This window comes from Asterias rubens, chromosome 3 (genome assembly GCF_902459465.1).
Source record: "Asterias rubens chromosome 3, eAstRub1.3, whole genome shotgun sequence".
In the NCBI taxonomy this organism is placed as follows: Eukaryota; Metazoa; Echinodermata; class Asteroidea; order Forcipulatida; family Asteriidae; genus Asterias; species Asterias rubens.
The window spans coordinates 10,103,739-10,123,355 of NC_047064.1; the positions used below are offsets into that span (position 1 = coordinate 10,103,739).

The following is a 19,617-nucleotide window of genomic DNA, read 5'->3' on the forward strand; positions in this document are numbered from 1 at the left end:
GGGTTTCCCAGAGGACAATTCCCCGTGGTTTTCCTCCCAATTCTAAAACTTAAATTTCTTCATTGTCTTTCGCGCCTTGACTAGATGCTGAAAAGGCTTTGGCAAGTATTATGATAGATGTAGATGTAAATTGTTTCAGGCTGGTCGCAGAGCCACAAAACCTTGTTAAAGTTGCTATGTCAGATTTTTGGCCCCAAACATTAAAAAAAATAGATTTTTTTGAGTGAACGGTATTTCAAAGAGTATCACCCGCTCTAATGAAAAAAAGTGTAACTTTTACTTTTAATGGTCAGGAACCATGACCAAAATTTAAAACGTTTCTTATAAAACACATAAGAATTGGTCACGTGATATGTTGTCGGGATCCCAACAAAAACTAATTTAGAGCAATTTATTTCACTGCTACTAGTAATTGGCGGACTTTTTCGAGCAATGGCTTAACTGAAAGCTTGTACCTTTCTCGACCCCCATCAAAATACCTGGGTCAAATCGGCCACACATCTGACATAGCATCTTTAAGCCTCCTGTGTGATTAAAAATGGATATTAACAATTAAAAACTTGACAAATGGCAAGTTTTTAAAAAATTTACTATCGAATGCTTTAAAGCTCTATACTTACAAAATAAGTATTATTATTACAATATTATTGTTAATTATTATTCCTGAAATATTGATTTTTGTATTATGCTTCACAGATACTCACATTATTTTGCATTAAATATTAAAATATCGATTTGTTTGTATAAAAAATATTACAGATGGGATGTATAACAGTGGAGGCATCAGCCAGCATGTTTCTCAAGTTACGTTCCTACAGCAATCCATCCAGTCGAGAATCAGATGGGGATTGCTGTGATAACATCTTCAGTGGATGCTCAAACACTTGTGACAACAGATTCTTAATCTGTGTGCACGATCTGGATACGTAAGTCTAAAGTTCTCTTTCGACGGTGTTGTCAGCAGAAGCCTTTTTGAGATATGGTGGACACAATGCTAGGTTTGGGTAAATTTGTCTGTATAGACCAATCTAATGCTCAATGGGTGCACAAGTGTGGAGCATGGTGCGCCATTGGCTTCGGTGTCTCCAATGCCTAGATTATGCACAAAGACACTGCAGTTGTAAAAAGGTCAATAGAGGGCGATACCAATTTTGTTTCGTCGGATTGGTCTATACTCATCCAAACCAACTATTGCACTCCTATAGTGTCCGCCATAATCTCTAAAAGGTTTAAGACACTCCCTTGAGGATAAAGGTCTTGTCACACAGGCCTCAATAACGAGACAGAAAAAAGAATGGAATGAGTGTGGGCCTATCTCTTTGCGTCGTTTTCGCTATTGCTGCAGTGTGACTCAGCCTTAAAGGTACTGGACACTATTGATAACTGTCAAAGACCAGTCTTCTCACTTTGTGTATGTCAATGTATGCGAAAATAAACAAACCTTTGAAAATTTGAACTTAATTGGGCGTCTAAATGGCGAGATAACAATGGAAGAAAAAACATCCTTGTGGCACGAAGTTGTTCATTTTCAGATGCTTGATTTGATTTTGAGGTCTTGAAATCAAAATCAGTGAAAATTACTGCTTTCTCAAAAACCTATGTCTCATAAGTCTCCTAAATACTTTCATATCTACTAAATTTATTTATCTATTGTATTGATCTTTTTCTCATAGATCAACTCAGATTCACTTGTGCAGATATGGACTCATCATCACTGGTGTAGTGGCTGAAGGCAGCGACGTCTTCAACTTTCCTTCCGTCCTCCCAGCGTCAATTCAAAACCCCATTCGCAAGAACTTCGGAAGGTGGCCAGTGAGTATAAAATAAGGAATAACAACTTCCATAAAATCTAGGAGGGTTATGCAACATTATTTGATTTCAGTCTTATGAAACTTTTATTTGTAAAGATGCCACTTTTGCTCTTGATACCTGGCTGTCATATTGAGGGCTTTTTCAACCCTTTCTCCAAAACCAAGGGAATGGTTTCTCAAAGTTTTATACATTATCTCTTCATTTTATGGTTATGATTTTTTTAGTATATACCAAGGTATATCATACCTCTAAACATCCTGTGCATGAAATCTAAATTGGACATTCTTGTTGGCTTGGTGGTTTCATCCAGCCCCCGTTTTGATCCCGCTTTAAACCGAAGCCTTGCAGGTTGATTAGGTTTTCAGTCCTTACCTGATTCCAGGTTTTTTTCCTATGGGTTGTTCCTGAATCTCCAGCAGGCAGTCACATCTAAAACCAGCATTTCTTCATGTCGGCTCAACACATTTTCTTTAGAACTACTAGTTATACGTTTGAATCCCTTTTGATGATCTCTCGGTTGCATTCTAAAAAGAACTGCATAATATGTTTCTTTATATTAACTTTGGTTTTCACCCATACACACTGATGTGTGTGATGAGCACTATATCAGTACTTTCTCGAGCTCTTTGAAAAAAATTACAGGCATGTTACAAAGGTGGGATTCAAACACCTGACCTTTGCGATTGCAGGACAGTGTCTTACCGACTAGATCAACGAGATTGCGTGGCAGCTAGAGGCAGTTCGAATCTTATATTTTAGCAGCGGGCACTGCTCCATCTATTAAACTTTTCTTTGTCCTAATTTTTATTTATTTTTTTTTTTTTTCCCATATTTTTTCTAGGGTGGTGTAAGATTGAAGATTCAGGTATGGGATGACGACAACAATGCTGATGATCATGTGGATAATTTCTTTCAAAACATGAGGGCAACTCCTGCATCGAGCAGTAGCACTGCAAGAGCCACTTCCTACATTCTTAATGGCCCAGGATACGCCACGTAAGTATATTGATTCATGGCCTAGCAGTTAAGAGCGCCGGATTCAAACTCTGGTATTAATACCCGAGTCCTTAGGCAAGACTTAACCATTGCCTCATCCTTGGGATGGCATGTAAAGCCATTGATCCTGTGTGTTGTGTAATGCACATAAAATAACCCAGTACACTTATCGAAAAGAGAAGGGGTTCGCCTCGGTGTTCCTGGTTTGATTGGCAGCATATTGCTCCACAGCACCTTGTAAACCATTGCTATGTGAAAGGAATTGGTCTCAAAACTAGAATGTTGTCCTACATATCATGCAGGAAAATATTGTATGTTAAAGCGCCTTGAGTGCCACTGAGTGACGGATATGCATGCTATAAAAGTAGCCACTATTATTATTATTATTAACTGAGAGCATGCTAGCTAGGATTGATGGCAAGCAGTCTATCGCATCAAGTCCTGGTGGTGTCAAAGTGTGACATTTTGGTTCTGGTCTTGATACGTGTCCTTGATTTTAAAGCCATTGGACCCTTTCGGTACAGAAAAAAAACAAAAAAAGTTCACAGATTTACAAATAATTTACAGGGTTTACAGAAGGTAATGGTGAAAGACTTCTCTTGAAATATTAGTCCATGAATTGCTTTACTTTTTGAGAAAACGGTAAAACAAAATATATATGTCATGACACGGCGAAACGCGCGGAAACAAGAGTGGGTTTTCCTGTTATTTTCTCCCGACTCCGATGACCGATTGAGCCTAAATTTTCACAGGTTTGTTGTTTTGTATATAAGTTGTGACACACGAAGTGTGTGACTTGGACAATACTGTTTACCGAAAGTGTATAGTGGCTTTAAGCAAGATACTTATATTCATAATTGCTTCATACTTCTGATGGTGGCTGGTGCGTAGAGTCATCTTCTCCCACCTGTATGTGACCCTGGTTCGATTCGCATTCCAGGCTAGGGCCATATGTAAACAAAAATGTGTGTTCGTATGAGGGTATTTCTTCAACCCCTCAGTTTTCCTGCCTCCGGAAAGATCAAACACTTTGGATATCTTTCTGTGCTCCGTAGCTATTGGTACCGTGTGGTTGGCTGCCAAAGGGGTTTTCCTGCAACTTCCTTCCTTTGGAGGTAGTGTTGTGAAGGTCTATGATGGCAAAGAAACAATATCACACCTTGTATGACTATAATGTGTGCCTTGCCCAGTCTATCGACTCCAAAGAAGACTAAAAGCAAGTTGCATTTATAGACTTGCTTCCAAGTCTTTGATCGTGGCTTTTTAGTCGTCCTGATAGCCGCTTCAAACAGCGCCCCCTTGTGATCAACCTTCATCATTTAGATTGCGAGTTAGGGGGCGTGATAGCTAATAATGTTGGGGCGTTTTTCGTGGCTGAGATGCAGAAGAATATTATTATTATTATTATTATTATTATTTATTCGGCATAAAAACACAAACAAAGAACAAACATAACCATGATTTAAGACTTGAATCAAGTCCAGTTGCATTATGGAAGTGATGCTTGAAGCTTTGTATGGTTTGAAGTATGAGAATAAACTATAAATATTAGTAAACTTGTGGCTACAACCAAGCAATAATTTTCTTTTGAAGTAATGTGGTGACAAATATGTGGTGAAAAAAATTGGAGTTGTAAACAAGCCCTGGTGTATAAAGGAAACCCCCGATGGAGATGAATGATAAGCCTGACTTCCTTTTTGGAACCAATTTAGAGTGTAGGATGTAGGAGGGTAATTCCACATTTGAGACATTTCCTGAAATTACTTTTTCAAGTCAACCTCCTTACGTTGATTCGAAGTACAGGGTCGTCATGAAATTAGGGAATAACAGTGCAAGTACCCGGTCTTCACTGCGTGGTAATGACCGGGTTGGTGGCTGGCGCTGTTAACGGACCGAGCCGGAGGCGAGGTCCGTTAACAGCGGTTTAGTGCAAAAAATTGTTTGGTGCAAAAAAGACCTTAACAGGCAAAAAATGAATTGTGTCAAAAATTGAAATGAGTAAAAACTGGCACAAAGTTTGAAAGAGTGGAAAGCAACCTAAATTTAAACAACCTAATCATTTTTGTTTGCAAACTACCTACAACTAAAACAAACACAAACTGAGCCTAACTAGTTTAAAACAAAAAGACATCTGCAAACACTATACATAAAATGCTAAAAAATACTAGCATACAATTGAGACATTTTTTAAATAGCTACAATTCAAGATTTAAAAAGATGACAATGTTCCAAAGAACAGACCTCCTTGTAGGCTGTGACAAAAAAAATTGCATTCAGGCTGGTAACTTTGTAAAAACAGCCAAATGAATGGATTTTGTAAAAACGCAAATGGGCAATTCCAAGCAAACATGGACAGGACACCAAAAAATCAAGTTTTTGTCACAACTTTCTTTCCACTTAGGAGTTATAGCTAACATATGCAACCAATTTATTTTTAGTTGTTGACAAGGAATGAACCCAAATTGTCCAAATAAGAACTCAGCTTGGGCTCCAGGTAGGCGTGGCTACATTGTCTGGAAAACTGTAATGCGACTGACTGTAATGCGACTGACCATGGTTTTGCCATGTATACCTAAAAGTTCAAGTTGCTGACCATTTATAAGTATCCTGTTGGATACTCATGTATAAGAGTTGTGTGTTACATATAGTAGCACTTTCGCAAGCTTTTTGATATAGGACATTTTCAAATTGTGACAAGTGTGTATTTTCCCATGTCCTTTTTGTGTAATGCGACTGACCGCTTTTTACAACGTTATAACATCCAGACTGCAAAGCCCACTACATTTCTAATATCATCACTTCAAAGCCTTTGGTGTCAAGTACAAATCAGTCTTTAAACTTAGTGGAAAGAATATCTCACATAGAACTTCTAGCACCAAGATCGATAAATGACACTGAAAAGTGTAATGCGACTGACCATGGAATTGCCCAACTGCTTATTACAAGACAACAATACTTTTATTGATCAGACTTCACCTTTTTTTAAACAGAATGATAGTTGAAATGACAGTCTACTGCGATCCAACATTCTACGGGCCAGCCTGCACCGTGCAGTGCACCCCACACGACAGTGATGCCCAGGGTCACTACACATGTCATAGTTCGACCGGAGCCAAGATTTGTAACCCGGGTTATGCTGGAAGTGTATGTAAAACCAACATCAACGAATGTGCCTCGAATCCTTGCCTGAGCGGAGACTGTGTTGATGGTATTAATGGATTCCAGTGTATCTGCAGCGAAGGGTTTACGGGTAAGATTTATAGGTGCAAACCTAGACTTAGTCTTAAAGTGGAACTTTTGGGACGCTAGGTGGCAGCAGACTTACCCGGTAAATCCATTCTTCTCAGTAATGCGCATATGCTCCTCAGAACTCCTTTTGGAAATTTACCAGGTTAGTCTGCTGCCACCTGTCATTCAAAGTTTGTGATTGATTACGCAGGAAAGAAAGATCTACAAGTGCATTGTAGGTTATAACTGGGATGTTGTTGTTTTTTTGGTGGTAGGGGGGGGGGGAGGTTAATTTGAGAAGCATTACTGACAGTAACATCTCTCAGATTGTGTATTCCTGCTTGGACATTTTCGCTCTGGATTCTTTGCGAATGAAACTTTCACAGGTTAGTTATACATCTGCCTTTATATAGGATTAAAAGGTTCACCTTCCCTAACCATCACTGATTAAAAGCACTGGACAAATAATTGTTGTCATAAAAACTTGCCTGGTACGAGTAATGGAGAGCTGTTGAAAGTATAACACATTGTGAGAAAGGGCTCCTTCTGAAGTAACGTAGTTTTTGAGAAAAAGGTAATTTCTTTTGGTCTGATAAGCCTTTTTTACACTTCTAAAGGCACACAAATTTATGAAACAATGGTGTTTCTTATTTCATTATTTTCTTGCAACTTCGATGACCAATCAAGTCAAATTTTTCACAGAGTTGCTATTTTATATGCTTATGTTAGAATACACCGAGTTAAAGGCAGTGGACACTATTGGTAATTATTCAAAATAATTATTGGCATAAAACCTTTCTTGGTGACGAGTAATGGGGAGAGGTTGATGGTATAAAACATTGTGAGAAACGGCTCCCTCTGAAGTGCCATAGTTTTCAAGAAAGAAGTAATTTTCCGTGAATTTGATTTCGAGACCTCAAGTTTAGAACTTGAGGTCTCGAAATCAACCATCTAAAGGCACACAACTTCGTGTGACAAGGTTTTTTTTCTTTAATTATTATCTCGCAAGTTCGGTGACCGATTGAGCTCAAATTTTCACAGGTTTGTTATTTTATGCATATGTTGAGATACACCAACTGTGAAGGCTAGTCTTTGACAATTACCAATAGTGTCCACTGCCTTTAAAATACTGGTCTTTGACAATAACAGAAGGTTTCTATATGCCTTTAAACCATCACTGATAACTTAAAGTGTAATGACATGTCTAAGTTGTGGTTTGTTGGACTTGATCTCAACAGGGCGTTTGTGTGACACGGATATTGACGAGTGTTCCAGCTCTCCGTGTTTAAATTCAGGATCATGCACGGATCAGCCTGGTGGTTATGTATGCAACTGCTCGATTGGATATGAAGGAACTCACTGTGAACTAGACATAAATGAATGCTCAAGCTCACCTTGCCTTTATGATGGGGTCTGCATGGATGAAGTTGGGCAATTTGTATGTCACTGCGCTCTGGGGTTCGCTGGCGAAAGGTGCGAGCTCGACGTTGACGAGTGTCTTTCGGTTCCTTGTGCAAACAACGCAACTTGCGAGCATGGCATCGGAAACTTCACCTGTGTTTGTTGGGAGGGTTTTGAGGGGAGCCTTTGTGAGGTTGGTGTAGATGAGTGTGCGAGCGACCCATGTTTTAACGGAGCTACGTGCTCAGATTTGGTGAATCGGTTTCAGTGTAGTTGCAGGGCTGGCTATTCGGGGGTGAGGTGTGACGTTAACATTGACGACTGTGCGGAGCAACCGTGTCGGCACGCTGGTACTTGCGTAGATGGTGTTGACTCATTCCAGTGTGTTTGTGCCTTAGGGTATGAAGGTGAATTGTGTGATGTTGACATTGATGACTGCTCTGGATCACCCTGTGAGAACAACGGCACATGCATTGATGGAGTTGGTAGCTTTAACTGCTCATGCGTGGAAGGGTTTATTGGACAGAGGTGCCAGGAGGAAGTCGATGCTTGCTTGAGTGCTCCCTGTCGGAACGCAGCCTCCTGTACAAGCACGAGAGGACACTTCCATTGTGGATGCCTCGATGGGTATACAGGTATTTATTGTGAAGAAAACATAGACGAGTGTCGTGCTCAGCCTTGCTTCAACGATGCCATTTGTGTCGATGGAATCGCCAGCTTTACATGTTTGTGTCTTGCTGGATTCTCGGGTACTGATTGTGGTATGGATGTGGATGATTGTGTTGCAAACCCTTGTCTAAATGGTGCAGTCTGTACTGACCTGGTGAACGGGATCTTCTGCAACTGTTTGGATGGTTATGCTGGTCAGATGTGCGAGATCGATCTTGATGAATGTCAGAGCCAGCCTTGTTTAAACGGTGGCAGCTGCCTCGATGGCGTTGGTCTGTTTCAGTGTACCTGCCTAACAGGCTTCATTGGTTCCACATGCGAGACCGATGTGAATGAATGCGAGAGCGATCCGTGCCAGAACAACTCAACTTGTGAAGATTCTCCCGCACATTTTGTCTGCACTTGTGCTCTGGGTTTTGAAGGGGTGCAGTGCGAGTCTGAAATAAATGAATGTGCCACTCAGCCTTGCCGTAGTGGGGCAACCTGTACTGATAACATTGGGAATTTTACTTGTACCTGCCCAGCTGGCTATGATGGTCGTCGCTGTGAAACTGATGTGGATGAGTGCAAAAGCTCGCCTTGCCAAAACGGCGCAACTTGTACGAACGTCCCAGGTAGTTTTGAGTGTCTTTGTGTGGCTGGATTCCAAGGAACGTCTTGCCAGGTCGACACCGATGAATGTGAAAGTCAACCCTGCTTGAATGGTGCAAGTTGCATTGATCTTGTTAACGGTTACCAGTGTACGTGCACCTTGGGCTATGGTGGTAGTCTCTGCGAAACCAACATTGATGAATGCTCAAGTATGCCTTGCCACAACGGCGCAACTTGTGTGGATGGATTAAACGTCTTTGAGTGTACGTGTTTGAAAGGTTTCAGTGGTAATACGTGTCAAACAAATATAGATGACTGTCTAAGCCTGCCTTGTATGCACGGAGGAACTTGCTTTGACCTGGTCGACAGCTACCAGTGCGGATGTAGACTTGGATTCGTCGGTTTAGATTGTGAGACGAGTGCAGATGACTGCGGTCACCAACCCTGTATGCATAATGCAACGTGTGTCGATGGATTGAACGAGTATCACTGCTCATGCTTTGAAGGCTACACAGGAGTCAACTGCGAGTTGAATATTAATGAATGTGAGAGTCAGCCTTGTTTGAATGATGGTTTGTGTGACGATGGGGTGAATGGGTTCCACTGTGTCTGTGCCGGTGGCTTCAAGGGAGTTCTCTGTGAGGAGAATGTTGATGAATGTTTGAGTGGTCCATGTCAGCATGGAGGGTTTTGTGTTGATGGGATCAACGACTTCTCGTGCATATGCCCTGTCGTGTTCGGTGGTGACAAATGTGAGATTCCACAACCATGTGCAAGCACACCATGTATGGAAGGCTCGACATGCATGGAAACAGCAGATGGGTTTCTATGTACCTGTGTGGCAGGTTTCACCGGAACCTTATGCAACGTCCAGGTTGACGAATGTGCAAGTAGCCCGTGCGCAAACGGAGGTACCTGTTTGGACGAGACAAACGGATTCGTCTGTGTTTGCTCTGAGGCCTTCAAGGGTGTCACATGCCAGTTGGCAGCGCTTACCTGCGCAGAGTTGGAATGTCAGAATCAGGGTTCATGTATGGAGTCATCGAGTGATGGTCGACCTTATTGTCAGTGTCTGGACGGCACATCCGGTGAACACTGCCAGGTCAATGTGGACGAGTGTTTCAGCTCACCATGTTTGGATGGTGCCACCTGCGTTGATCTGATTAATGGGTACAGGTGTCACAGCCCTGTCACGCCCCTACCCCATGGAGATGTCTGCCTAAGCTCACCATGTGGAGAGACAGGAAGTTGTGTCGCTCTACCTGACGGATACAGGTATGATTTTTGTTTAGATTTAAAGGTTTGATAAGGTACTGACTGCAAACTTTAATAGAATTTTAAAAGGCTAGTCGACATTTGGTGAGCTTGTCCATAGTCATTTAGGCATTATAATTAAATTCATTCTGTAATACATAAAGGTTTTTCGCTGAATGAATTTTAAGCATCTGAAAGCACACAAATTTGTGCAGCAAGAGTATTTTTCTTTCATTATTCTCTTCCAACTTCGATGACCAATCATTATGTCTGGATACACCAAGTGAGAATACTGTCTACTGACAATTACCAACAAAGGTGTCCAGTGCCTTTATTTTATGCCATTTCATTTGACCTGTAACCAAACCAAACCACTGTCTTAGGATATACATTTGTTCTTTTCAGATGTGAAATCCAGAGCCGCATCAGGCTTTGCAGCTCTTCACCATGTGTCAACGGCACTTGTACTGAATCAACCAATCAGGATTCATTTCATTGCTCATGTGACAGATTTATCACCGGGACGTTGTGTGACAAAGGTGAATAATGTTTCAATAGACCCATTGCATGTGTGTTACACGCTCAAAAAGCGCTCTCACTAGGGTAAAAAAAAGCGCCCTCACTGGAGGCAAATTATTGGACGATAGCTGCTCTTTGTGCCTGAAAACTTGCGTTTGCGTTATGCAAGGGGTCTATAATTGACTCATGCGAGAATTTCTGACAAATAATGCTGACAATTTATTAAGGCAATGGAGCATATTCTGGCATCTTTTAGGCCATACGATTTAAATGAAAAGATGCCTGGAAAATGACTTTAGTTGCGACCCCAATGGGTGTAAGAGAACTCTGGGGTTTTTCACCTAGGGTAATTGCTGAAGAAAGGGTAAGTTCGAAGTTGTGCTCTGCTGGATCTTATCTCATGTCTAAAGCAATACTTTTGTTCAAAAACTTGGGAAGAATTTCAAAAAATTGGTCTGCTCATCACAAACTGTAAGTTCAGAATGAATTTTCTTGTGACATACAGCCTTGTCATACCCCCAAGCTTTGTCACAAACAAATTCTAAACTTAAAACTGTAAGGATGTATCATCAACTAGGAGCCTGGCTGTTGGAGCAGAATGCACTTCCTTCCAAACTTTTTAAGAAGCAAATATGTGACCGTCCACCACCAATGGGCTGTAAAGTCACACTTGTATATTGCAGAGCCTATTAAATTGTTTGGGTTTTCAAGAAACTTTGAGAAATCTGAATAAAAAAATATGTGGCTTTGAGAAATCATAACTTCGTCAAGAAAAGTCTGATTTAAATGTGGATGGTATCATTTTGAAGCTGATATTACACACTCTCTCCAAAAATGCATTAAGCCCATAACAGTAAAAGTGTCAACTTTACAGCCAATTGGTGGTGGATGGTCACATATGGTTAAGTGCCTTGCTCAGGGCACATGTCTCATGACCGGGATCGGAATCCACACTCTGTTGCTGACATTATCAGAGAGGCACAAATTGTTTAAACTATTTGCTGTTACTTTGTTCGCAGTTGATGAACCCAAAGCTTCTTTCACCTTACAATTCAACGGACACCCTACACAAACCGCAGTTATAGCCAAGCGTCTTCAGCGTGTGATGGAGAATCGACTCAAAGGCAGTGATCTTATTGGACCTGTGGATGTCACTATCATCTCCATGAAGGAGTCTGTTTCACTTATCTCAGAGTAAGACCTATACTTTTTACATGAAATGGGAATTGTCTTAATATTGTCTTCACTTCAATCTTGATTCAATTGAATCCAATTAAATTTTCAGTTTAAAAATAAAAGTGAAAGGTGTTTTCCTGGTGTGATCTTAAAACTTTCAAATTCAATACGTAATACTTTACTTACCTGTAGCTGCTTAGGACTGGGTGTCTCCCTTGGCCTCCTTGGAAAACTGTCCCCATTGAGGTCTATCTAGCTAAATGCTCTGCCTCGTCAAGTGGAATGTTGGCATCATCCTGAATTTGCGCCTTCCCAGCGCAACCCAGGTCAAAATTCCAGTTGAACCTAGCTAACTGGGGTCAACTGGTTCAACTGGAAAGTGACCAAACTCGTCCATTTTCCATATTAACCAACTGGTTTGGACTAGGTTTAACTGTGTTCAACTAGGTTGAAATTATAAACCAGTTGGTTTCTGTCAATTTTCCTTATTAAACCAACTGGTTTTAACTGTGTTTAACTAGTTTATCAACTGGTTTCAACTAGTTCCAGTTAAACCCAGTTTAACTAGGTTCAACTGGAATTTCGACCTGGGAATGGTGGGCGTCCTCGTTGGCGTGGAGTGTTGAAGTCATTGTAGTAAATTAGGTTGGGTATAGCACGTAGTGTAGGCGGGCATTCTGATGACATGGCCAAACCAGTTCAGGTGACGTCTGGTCACTACATCTGCTATTGTTGTGTTCATCTGTTAATTGTTGCCTGCATATTTCTTGATTTCTCATTTTGTCTCTTAATAAGATACCTAGTATGGAGCGGAGGCATCTCATCTCAAAGACTTCCAGTTTTTGGTTGGTGGACTTTTTGAGAGTCCGGGATTCAGAACCAAATTATTCACAAATAACAGACACAATTCAATACATACTATACACACAATTTTATTTTTACATTCGTAATAGAAACTTTTAAAAAGCGATCATTTTATCCAAACTTTCCATTGCTGATTATAAAGAGTAAAAACATGGAGATTGATTGGAATTGGTTACCTGTACTGTCTCCTTTCACAAGGGGATAATTTAACTAGTTTCTTTAGCCCATTTTTCAATAACAAATCAGTATGTTTTACATAAGTGCCCTGGTCATTGGGCCAATAACATTCCTGTAATCTTTTGTATCTCCTGTGGAGTAAACATGCAGGCTCGGGCTGCTATGCACGGTGCTCCTAAAGGCTTTTCTCAAATCAATATCAACCTCTACCCTAGTCTTGGTTCAAGACTCTCCTGGATTTGTCACAACAGGGCGCGCTATCACCCCCAACGCGCTATCAACCACGAACCGCTATCACCCGAGTTCATTTATTTGAAATTAAAATGATGGGAATGTTGGCTTTAATAGAAAAGAGAAACTAATTCTTTCTTAACTCGCAATTTGGGGATGTTTTTTTTTGCAAATGGACGTGCGTGATAGCGGTTCGTGGTTGATAGCACATTGGGGGTGATAGCGTGCTTTCTTGTTACAAATCCAGGAGAGTCCTGAACCAAGACTACCTCTACCCCTGCAGATACCCATGATATACCCATAAGTGAAGATAAGTAATCATAGTAAAATATCTTGTTCAAGGACACAAGTGTCACGACCGGGATTCGAACCCTACACCCAGATGACTAAACCACCAGAACTTGAATTTGAAGCTCTAAACCTCTCGGCCATGAGCACCCCATGACACAAAGTTACAATTGGTATAAAATACTTTTTATTGTCTAGTGCCCCGTATACCACAGTCACTTTCTACGCTAGCGTCAATGGCACCATTCAGTCCAACCAGCGGCTCCAGGATGTCTTTGAGAGTGCGTCATCACAGGACGTGGCGCTCTTGCTGTCTCCCTATCAGATATTTAAAGAACCTCCTATGAACGCAGAAAAGGTTCACTCGGAATCGGGCAAAGAGGATGAGGTAAGATCGGAAAATTTGCTTTGTGTATTAATTCAACCCTTTAGAAACCCTAACGACCACAAGCGCCTTGTACCAAAATGACCATAGCGGCCACTAACAGCTGCAAGGCTTGACCTACTTCCATTCACATAAAGAGTAAAGGTCATATGTCTGGATATGAAATTGTCAAATTGTTAACCAACTTCCCAAATTTTCTGTTTAAAAAATTTTACAGAAAATTAACAATTAGCAATGTCTGGGCATTTTGTGTTGATTATACAGAAATCAGTCTCTACAGGGTTACTATGTAATATTGATTTATTATTTATTTAATATATCTGGACCTGAAGACCATCAGAGCACACTAGTCGAAATGTTGAGTTGTTCGCCAAATGGTTCTTCTCAGAACCACCACAACTCGTAACGAGATGGTTACTTAAGAAACAACCAAACTAGTAGCTGGGAAACTGATTGGATGGGTTAAAGGCATTGGAACACTACTGGTACGTAATTACTCAAAATAGTTATCAGCAAAAAACCTCACTTCGTAATGAGTAATGGGGAGAGGTTGATAGTATAAAACATTGTGAAACGTAGTTTTCCAGAAAGAAGTAATTTTCCACGAATTTGATTTCGAGACCTCAAGTTTAGAATTTGAGGTCTCGAAATCAAGCATTTAAAAGCACACAACTTTGTGTAAAAAGGTTTTTTTTTTTTTCTTTCATAGTTATCTCGCAACTCCCACGACCAATCAATCTCAAATTTTCACAGGTTTGTTATTTTATGCATACGTTGAGATACACCAAGTGAGAAGACCGGTCTTTGACAATTACCAACAGTGTCCAATGCCTTTAAATCAATATCAGGGAGTACAAAGACAAATTGACTGGAGCAGGATTTGAACCTGTGACCTGTTTATGTACCAACTAGATTTACGTTGACGAGCGTTTCCCAATGTTACCATATATGGGTAGGGGGGGGGCAATAAGAATTGATTCAGTCTAAGATGCAGATAGCCAGGGATTACGCCTTATTTGAATTGCAGTGCTAACACACATCGGTGTATGGGTAAAAAACCAAAATTAATATTCTTTATCCCCGATGCAAATTTAACATCTATTATATCGTTGCGGTACCCGCTGCCAAAACACAGGATTCGAACTGCCTCTAGCTGCCGGGCGATCTCGGTAGTCTAGTTGGTAAGACACTGCTCTAGAATTGCAAGGGTCGTGGGTTCGAATCCCACCCGAGTAACATGCCTGTGATATTTTTTCACAGGACTCGGGAAAGTACTGAGTATACAGTGCTAACACACATCGGTGTATGGGTAAAAACCAAAATTAATATTATTTGAATTGATTTGAATTTTCAATACAATTCAATACTAATACAGAATGTTTTAAGAAGGGGATGGGGTATAGAGTACTTGTATAAGATCTTTGTTGTGATTATGTCTAGAGAACAAACTACTCCCAACAGGAGTGTCGTGGCTGAGCGGTTAATTAAGATCACCGAATTCAAACTCTGGTGTTTCTGATCAGCAGAGTGTGGGTTCGAACCCCAAGCCGTGACACTTGTGTCCTTAAGCAAGACACTTAACCATTGCTTCGTCCTTTGGATGGGACGTAAAGCCGTTGGTCCCATGTGTTATGTAACGCATGTAAAAGAACCCAGTGCACTTATCGAAAAGAGAAGGGGTTCGCCCCAGTGTTCCTGGCTGTGGCTGCTGTATGCGCCATAGCACCTTGTAAACCATTATAAGATGCTAACTATTTGGGTCTCAAAATTCATCACTGCAATAACCTATCTTACTGAAAGTTTGTATATACTCGGCGCCTTGAGTACCTTGTTTGGTAGATACGTGCGCTATATAAGACTTTGTTGTTATTATTATTATTTTTTTTTTTTTCAGGTGAACCAAAAATAAAGTTGCAACATAATGGCACCACAAACCCCCATATTATTGTACTTTCACCAATACGAGTCTACATATTTCATCATTGGTATATTAGTATATTTATTAACATTATCACATTGCGTAAAATTGCATGACATTTTACAAGATAAAAAACATCAAAATCAATTATTATATATTTTTCTTGTTTTGTTGCTAGACATGGTTGGTACTTCACTGGTACGTCGTTCTTATCATTGCTTTGGTTCTACTGGTTCTTATTCTCCTACTGGTTATAAGAGGTCTTTACAAGTGAGTAGTCATCCTTTATCCTCGTTGTAATGAGCCATTAGTCTGAAGGAGATGTTGTCTGGTGAAATGACATGCTCACTCCGAATTTCTCACAAAGAAGAAAAATGAATTTGTACCTGACATTCAAATCTGACTGACGAAACGCTTTGTGTCTTTTTAAAACCGAGAACCCCTGATCACAAGTGTGACACAATTCCACTGATAATATACCTCTTGCATGTGTGCCCTCACTGTGGTCGAGAAGCGAGCTCACTCACTGGGGCCAAAAGGAGGCAAACGATTGGACGATAGCTGTTCTTTGTAATAACAAGTTCTTTGGCCACATAAAAAATAAAAACTGTTGATCGTCCCCGCCCGACCGTTCAAAATCCCCTGACCCCATTTTTTTTTTTTTTTTTTTTTCAATCATAAAAAACAACCTTTTCAGCTGTTTTTTTTTCTCAAAATATACAGGTTTGAAAAGATGTTTAACAAAGGTTTTAATTCATGTTGGCAAAGCAAGAACAATTCTTCAAATATTTACTTGGGCTAAACTGTGCTTAGTTGTTTGAAAAAGTTTACAGAAAAAGTCATCTAGGAGTTAAATTTGTTTGACAAATCTATTGAAAACATCAAAAACAACAAAAAAACCTCTGTTTTATAGTGATTGTGATGATTTCTTTATTCTTGATTTCATATTTGGCATGTCAACAAAACTTCCCTCCCTCCCCCATCCGCAAAAAAAAAAGGACGATCAACAATTTGTTATGTGGCCTTTTAGCGCATTTCACAAAAAACGTCTCAATGCGCTTTACATATAGTGCCCTGGTCCTGGGCCAACAACGCACCTTTAAAATGTATTGTATATTGATAAAAATGTATTCTCTGCTGTTCATTATAAATGCTGACTGCTTTTGAAGCCATTTTTATTAAAAAGTGTAATAACCTTCATACAGCTTTTTAAAAAAGCTATAGTATACCATTTATTTGTGTATTATATTTGTGTTGTAATTGCTTGATTAAGTTATCTGAACAACTCCTTTAGGTGTACCTATTTTGGGCAGCGATTTCAAGTTTCTGTTTGTCCAAAGAATTCTGTCCATCCATTCCATGGTGGGTTGTGTTTCATTTTGTTTGACCCTGTGTGACCTGCCTGTACTTCTTTGTAGTTTACCAGCACACTATTCTAGATTATGTAGTCATAGATATGAGTGAACTCCACGCTTTGTAGTTGGGGTCGGGTCGGGGGGAAGTATAATCTGTTTCCTATATTTTTCAATTTGCATGAACAAAATTATAGTTCTGGGTCCTCCTTTGGGCTTGTTTTACACGGGTACAGTTTGAAGCAGATTTTTGCCAATTTCAAAGCTGGTGATATATAAGCATACAAGGGTTGCTTATTACAGAAAATATTTTGCTAAGCAGAAATGGGTTACTGACCACAACCCCATTGCAGTTTCCATTGTATTGATCGGTGCCCTGAAATTGAATTACTAAGCAAGTAAGTTTGTTAAGCAGCATTTTTTGCTTATGCTAGCTTTATGGAATTAAGCCCGAGTGCTTGGAAGGGGAACGGACTCATATACAGATAACATACTTGGACCAATGGGCCGATTCCTTATTCGTTCGTAAAGGTATTGGACTAGAAAACTATAAACTGACTATCATAAGCAAATGCAAAGGTGCAACTTGGAGTTGGTTATAGTTATTCATAAACGAATATAACATGAATAATGAGTCATTTGTCAAACCATGGTTAGTTTTAAATTCTAAAGAAGTGAAGAGTGAACATTGTTTAGGGGATGTAGTGCATGTGTGCAGGTTTTGATGATGCATGACATCGCTTGTAATTTGTAGTCGGGGGCCTTTTCACACGAGGCAACTTTTATTACAGCTGAGGCAACTTGGAGCCAGCCAAATGCAGTGCATGCTATAGAATTACTTTTCAAACAACTCAATTTTAAAACAATGTCTGCGAACCCAAAGCAAATATATGAACAGTAAATTGTTAGTGCCTTTTCTTCTTGCCTGGAACTGGTTGCCTGTAATTGCCTCGTGTGACATGGCGCCTAGACTTTTTGTAAAAATTACGAAATACATAGATAGATGTTGTGTTTTTGCATGCCTCATGGAGTGCAGTAGATTTAGGTTTAGATGGGGCGAGGTGTACCAAATTTAGGGTGGAGCTCATTTTAATGCTGTGCTCCACTCTTGCCAGGCATTTGCAGCTTAAACAGAGTTGTGACATCAAATTTGCTCTGCACTCACAGGAAGTATGCACCTGGCTTAATCCAATGTGAACACAGCAAATAACACCAAGCTTTTTTTTTTTTTTTTTTTTTAGGAGACGCAGGAGAGGAGAATTCATTCGATGCGGCAACATTTCATCGACCTTCTCCAACCCCGTCTACGCCTCATATGCCCCAGCTCAAACTGAAGAGCCCTGCGTTACGTCTATTGCCGGCCAGACATTTATCAGTGGCACCGTTGTCATGGGTTCCAATGACTCCCCAGGCAGAGATGTACGATTGAGTAACGGAGTATCGACGATGTCTACATTCAGCCCAAGCTGAGTTTCTTTCTACTCACAACCAACAATTGTACAGTATTGTTTCTGTCAAAGTGTCTTCCATTTATAGAGGGTGGGGTCACAGCCAACTCTGTAGTCTCTTTTCTCCTTTGTTACTAAGCCTGTGTCAAAATAAATGGCTACAAGTTCGGTTTGATCATCAGATGAACAATGGTTGAAGCTTAAAGATGTCCATAGCACCACCCTTGGCAGGGTTTGCCCTTAACCCTTTCAGTGACTGGCCAGCAGCACCAGTTAGCAGCTGTCGATTTCATCAAACTCTTCCTTATTTAGGATTAATCCTAGGACTTAGGACGAGTTCATTTCTGTACCCATCCTAAGTTAGGATGAGTGACTCGTCCTAACTCAAGCGTTTCGTGAAATCAGCTGCAGTCATTTATGACTCCTTTAGCTTTCTCACTAGTCCGTAATTCAAGAAATAAGGATGCTTCTCAAAACTAAATCAGCCAGCCAGACACTTGGAGTGTTTTGTGACTGGAGCTGTTAAACTACAGTATTTGGCCAGCTCACCACTGTTAAGGGAGACACTGCTTAGCAAGTTAAAACCTCAGCAGCCATTATAAGCCATTTGCGAGTTAGATTTGATTAAAGGAACATTACAGAATTGTTTTTTGCTAACAAAACAGTTGCTGGCAGTCCACCTTATACATAAACTGACAAACCTGTAGAAGTTTGAGATCGATCGGAGGAGAGTGAAAAACCGATTACAAATTTTGCATTGCATTGATGCCAAAATAAAAATGAATAAAACGCTCCCTGAGCGATAAACTCCAAACACGAAGTTACATGTAGATTGTTTATTTCTCATCAAGTATGACATTTCAGACAGAAATATTTCAAGGGATGTTTTCAACTATCATCATCATTAGACCGTGCAAGTTTTATGTAAATCTGTGATCTTGACGATTTTTGTTTCTTACCAATTCTGTAACGTTCCTTTAAGGTCTGGTACAACGTGCTATTTTAATTCCACAGTCTATACAGTTGTTATATATGTCATTATTATGATTCTTGGGACGACCCATACAAAATTCTGAATGAATGTGTATGCCACAATGGTGCCAGGTTTTGTTTTCATCTGTTGGCAGCAACAAAAGCCTGCCCCAAACCATTTGACATAGCAACTGTCTCTTTTGTCAAAAGAATTCAAATTTAGTCAGCAACTTGCGACAAAGCAAGTCATTGTATGAGTTATTATTCAAATCTAACTTGCAAACGGCTTATTCGGACAAGGCACTACTTTTTTCTTGATATGAATATTTTTATATC

General features: G+C 40.1%; 1 protein-coding gene across 1 annotated transcript in view; it reads left to right on the forward strand.

The window, feature by feature from the left end:
- Positions 1-18,611, forward strand: part of LOC117287755 (fibropellin-1-like) — a 35,852-nt gene extending 17,241 nt beyond the window's left edge. Inside the window, exons 2-11 of the mRNA XM_033768259.1 lie at positions 760-926; positions 1,674-1,812; positions 2,654-2,808; positions 5,799-6,058; positions 7,275-9,972; positions 10,357-10,490; positions 11,490-11,664; positions 13,405-13,594; positions 15,688-15,779; positions 18,103-18,611. Of these exons, the coding sequence (XP_033624150.1) occupies positions 760-926; positions 1,674-1,812; positions 2,654-2,808; positions 5,799-6,058; positions 7,275-9,972; positions 10,357-10,490; positions 11,490-11,664; positions 13,405-13,594; positions 15,688-15,779; positions 18,103-18,331 (4,239 nt within the window). The 3' untranslated portion in view covers positions 18,332-18,611. The remainder of the gene's footprint in view (positions 1-759; positions 927-1,673; positions 1,813-2,653; positions 2,809-5,798; positions 6,059-7,274; positions 9,973-10,356; positions 10,491-11,489; positions 11,665-13,404; positions 13,595-15,687; positions 15,780-18,102) is intronic.
- Positions 18,612-19,617: the final 1,006 nt, after the last annotated feature.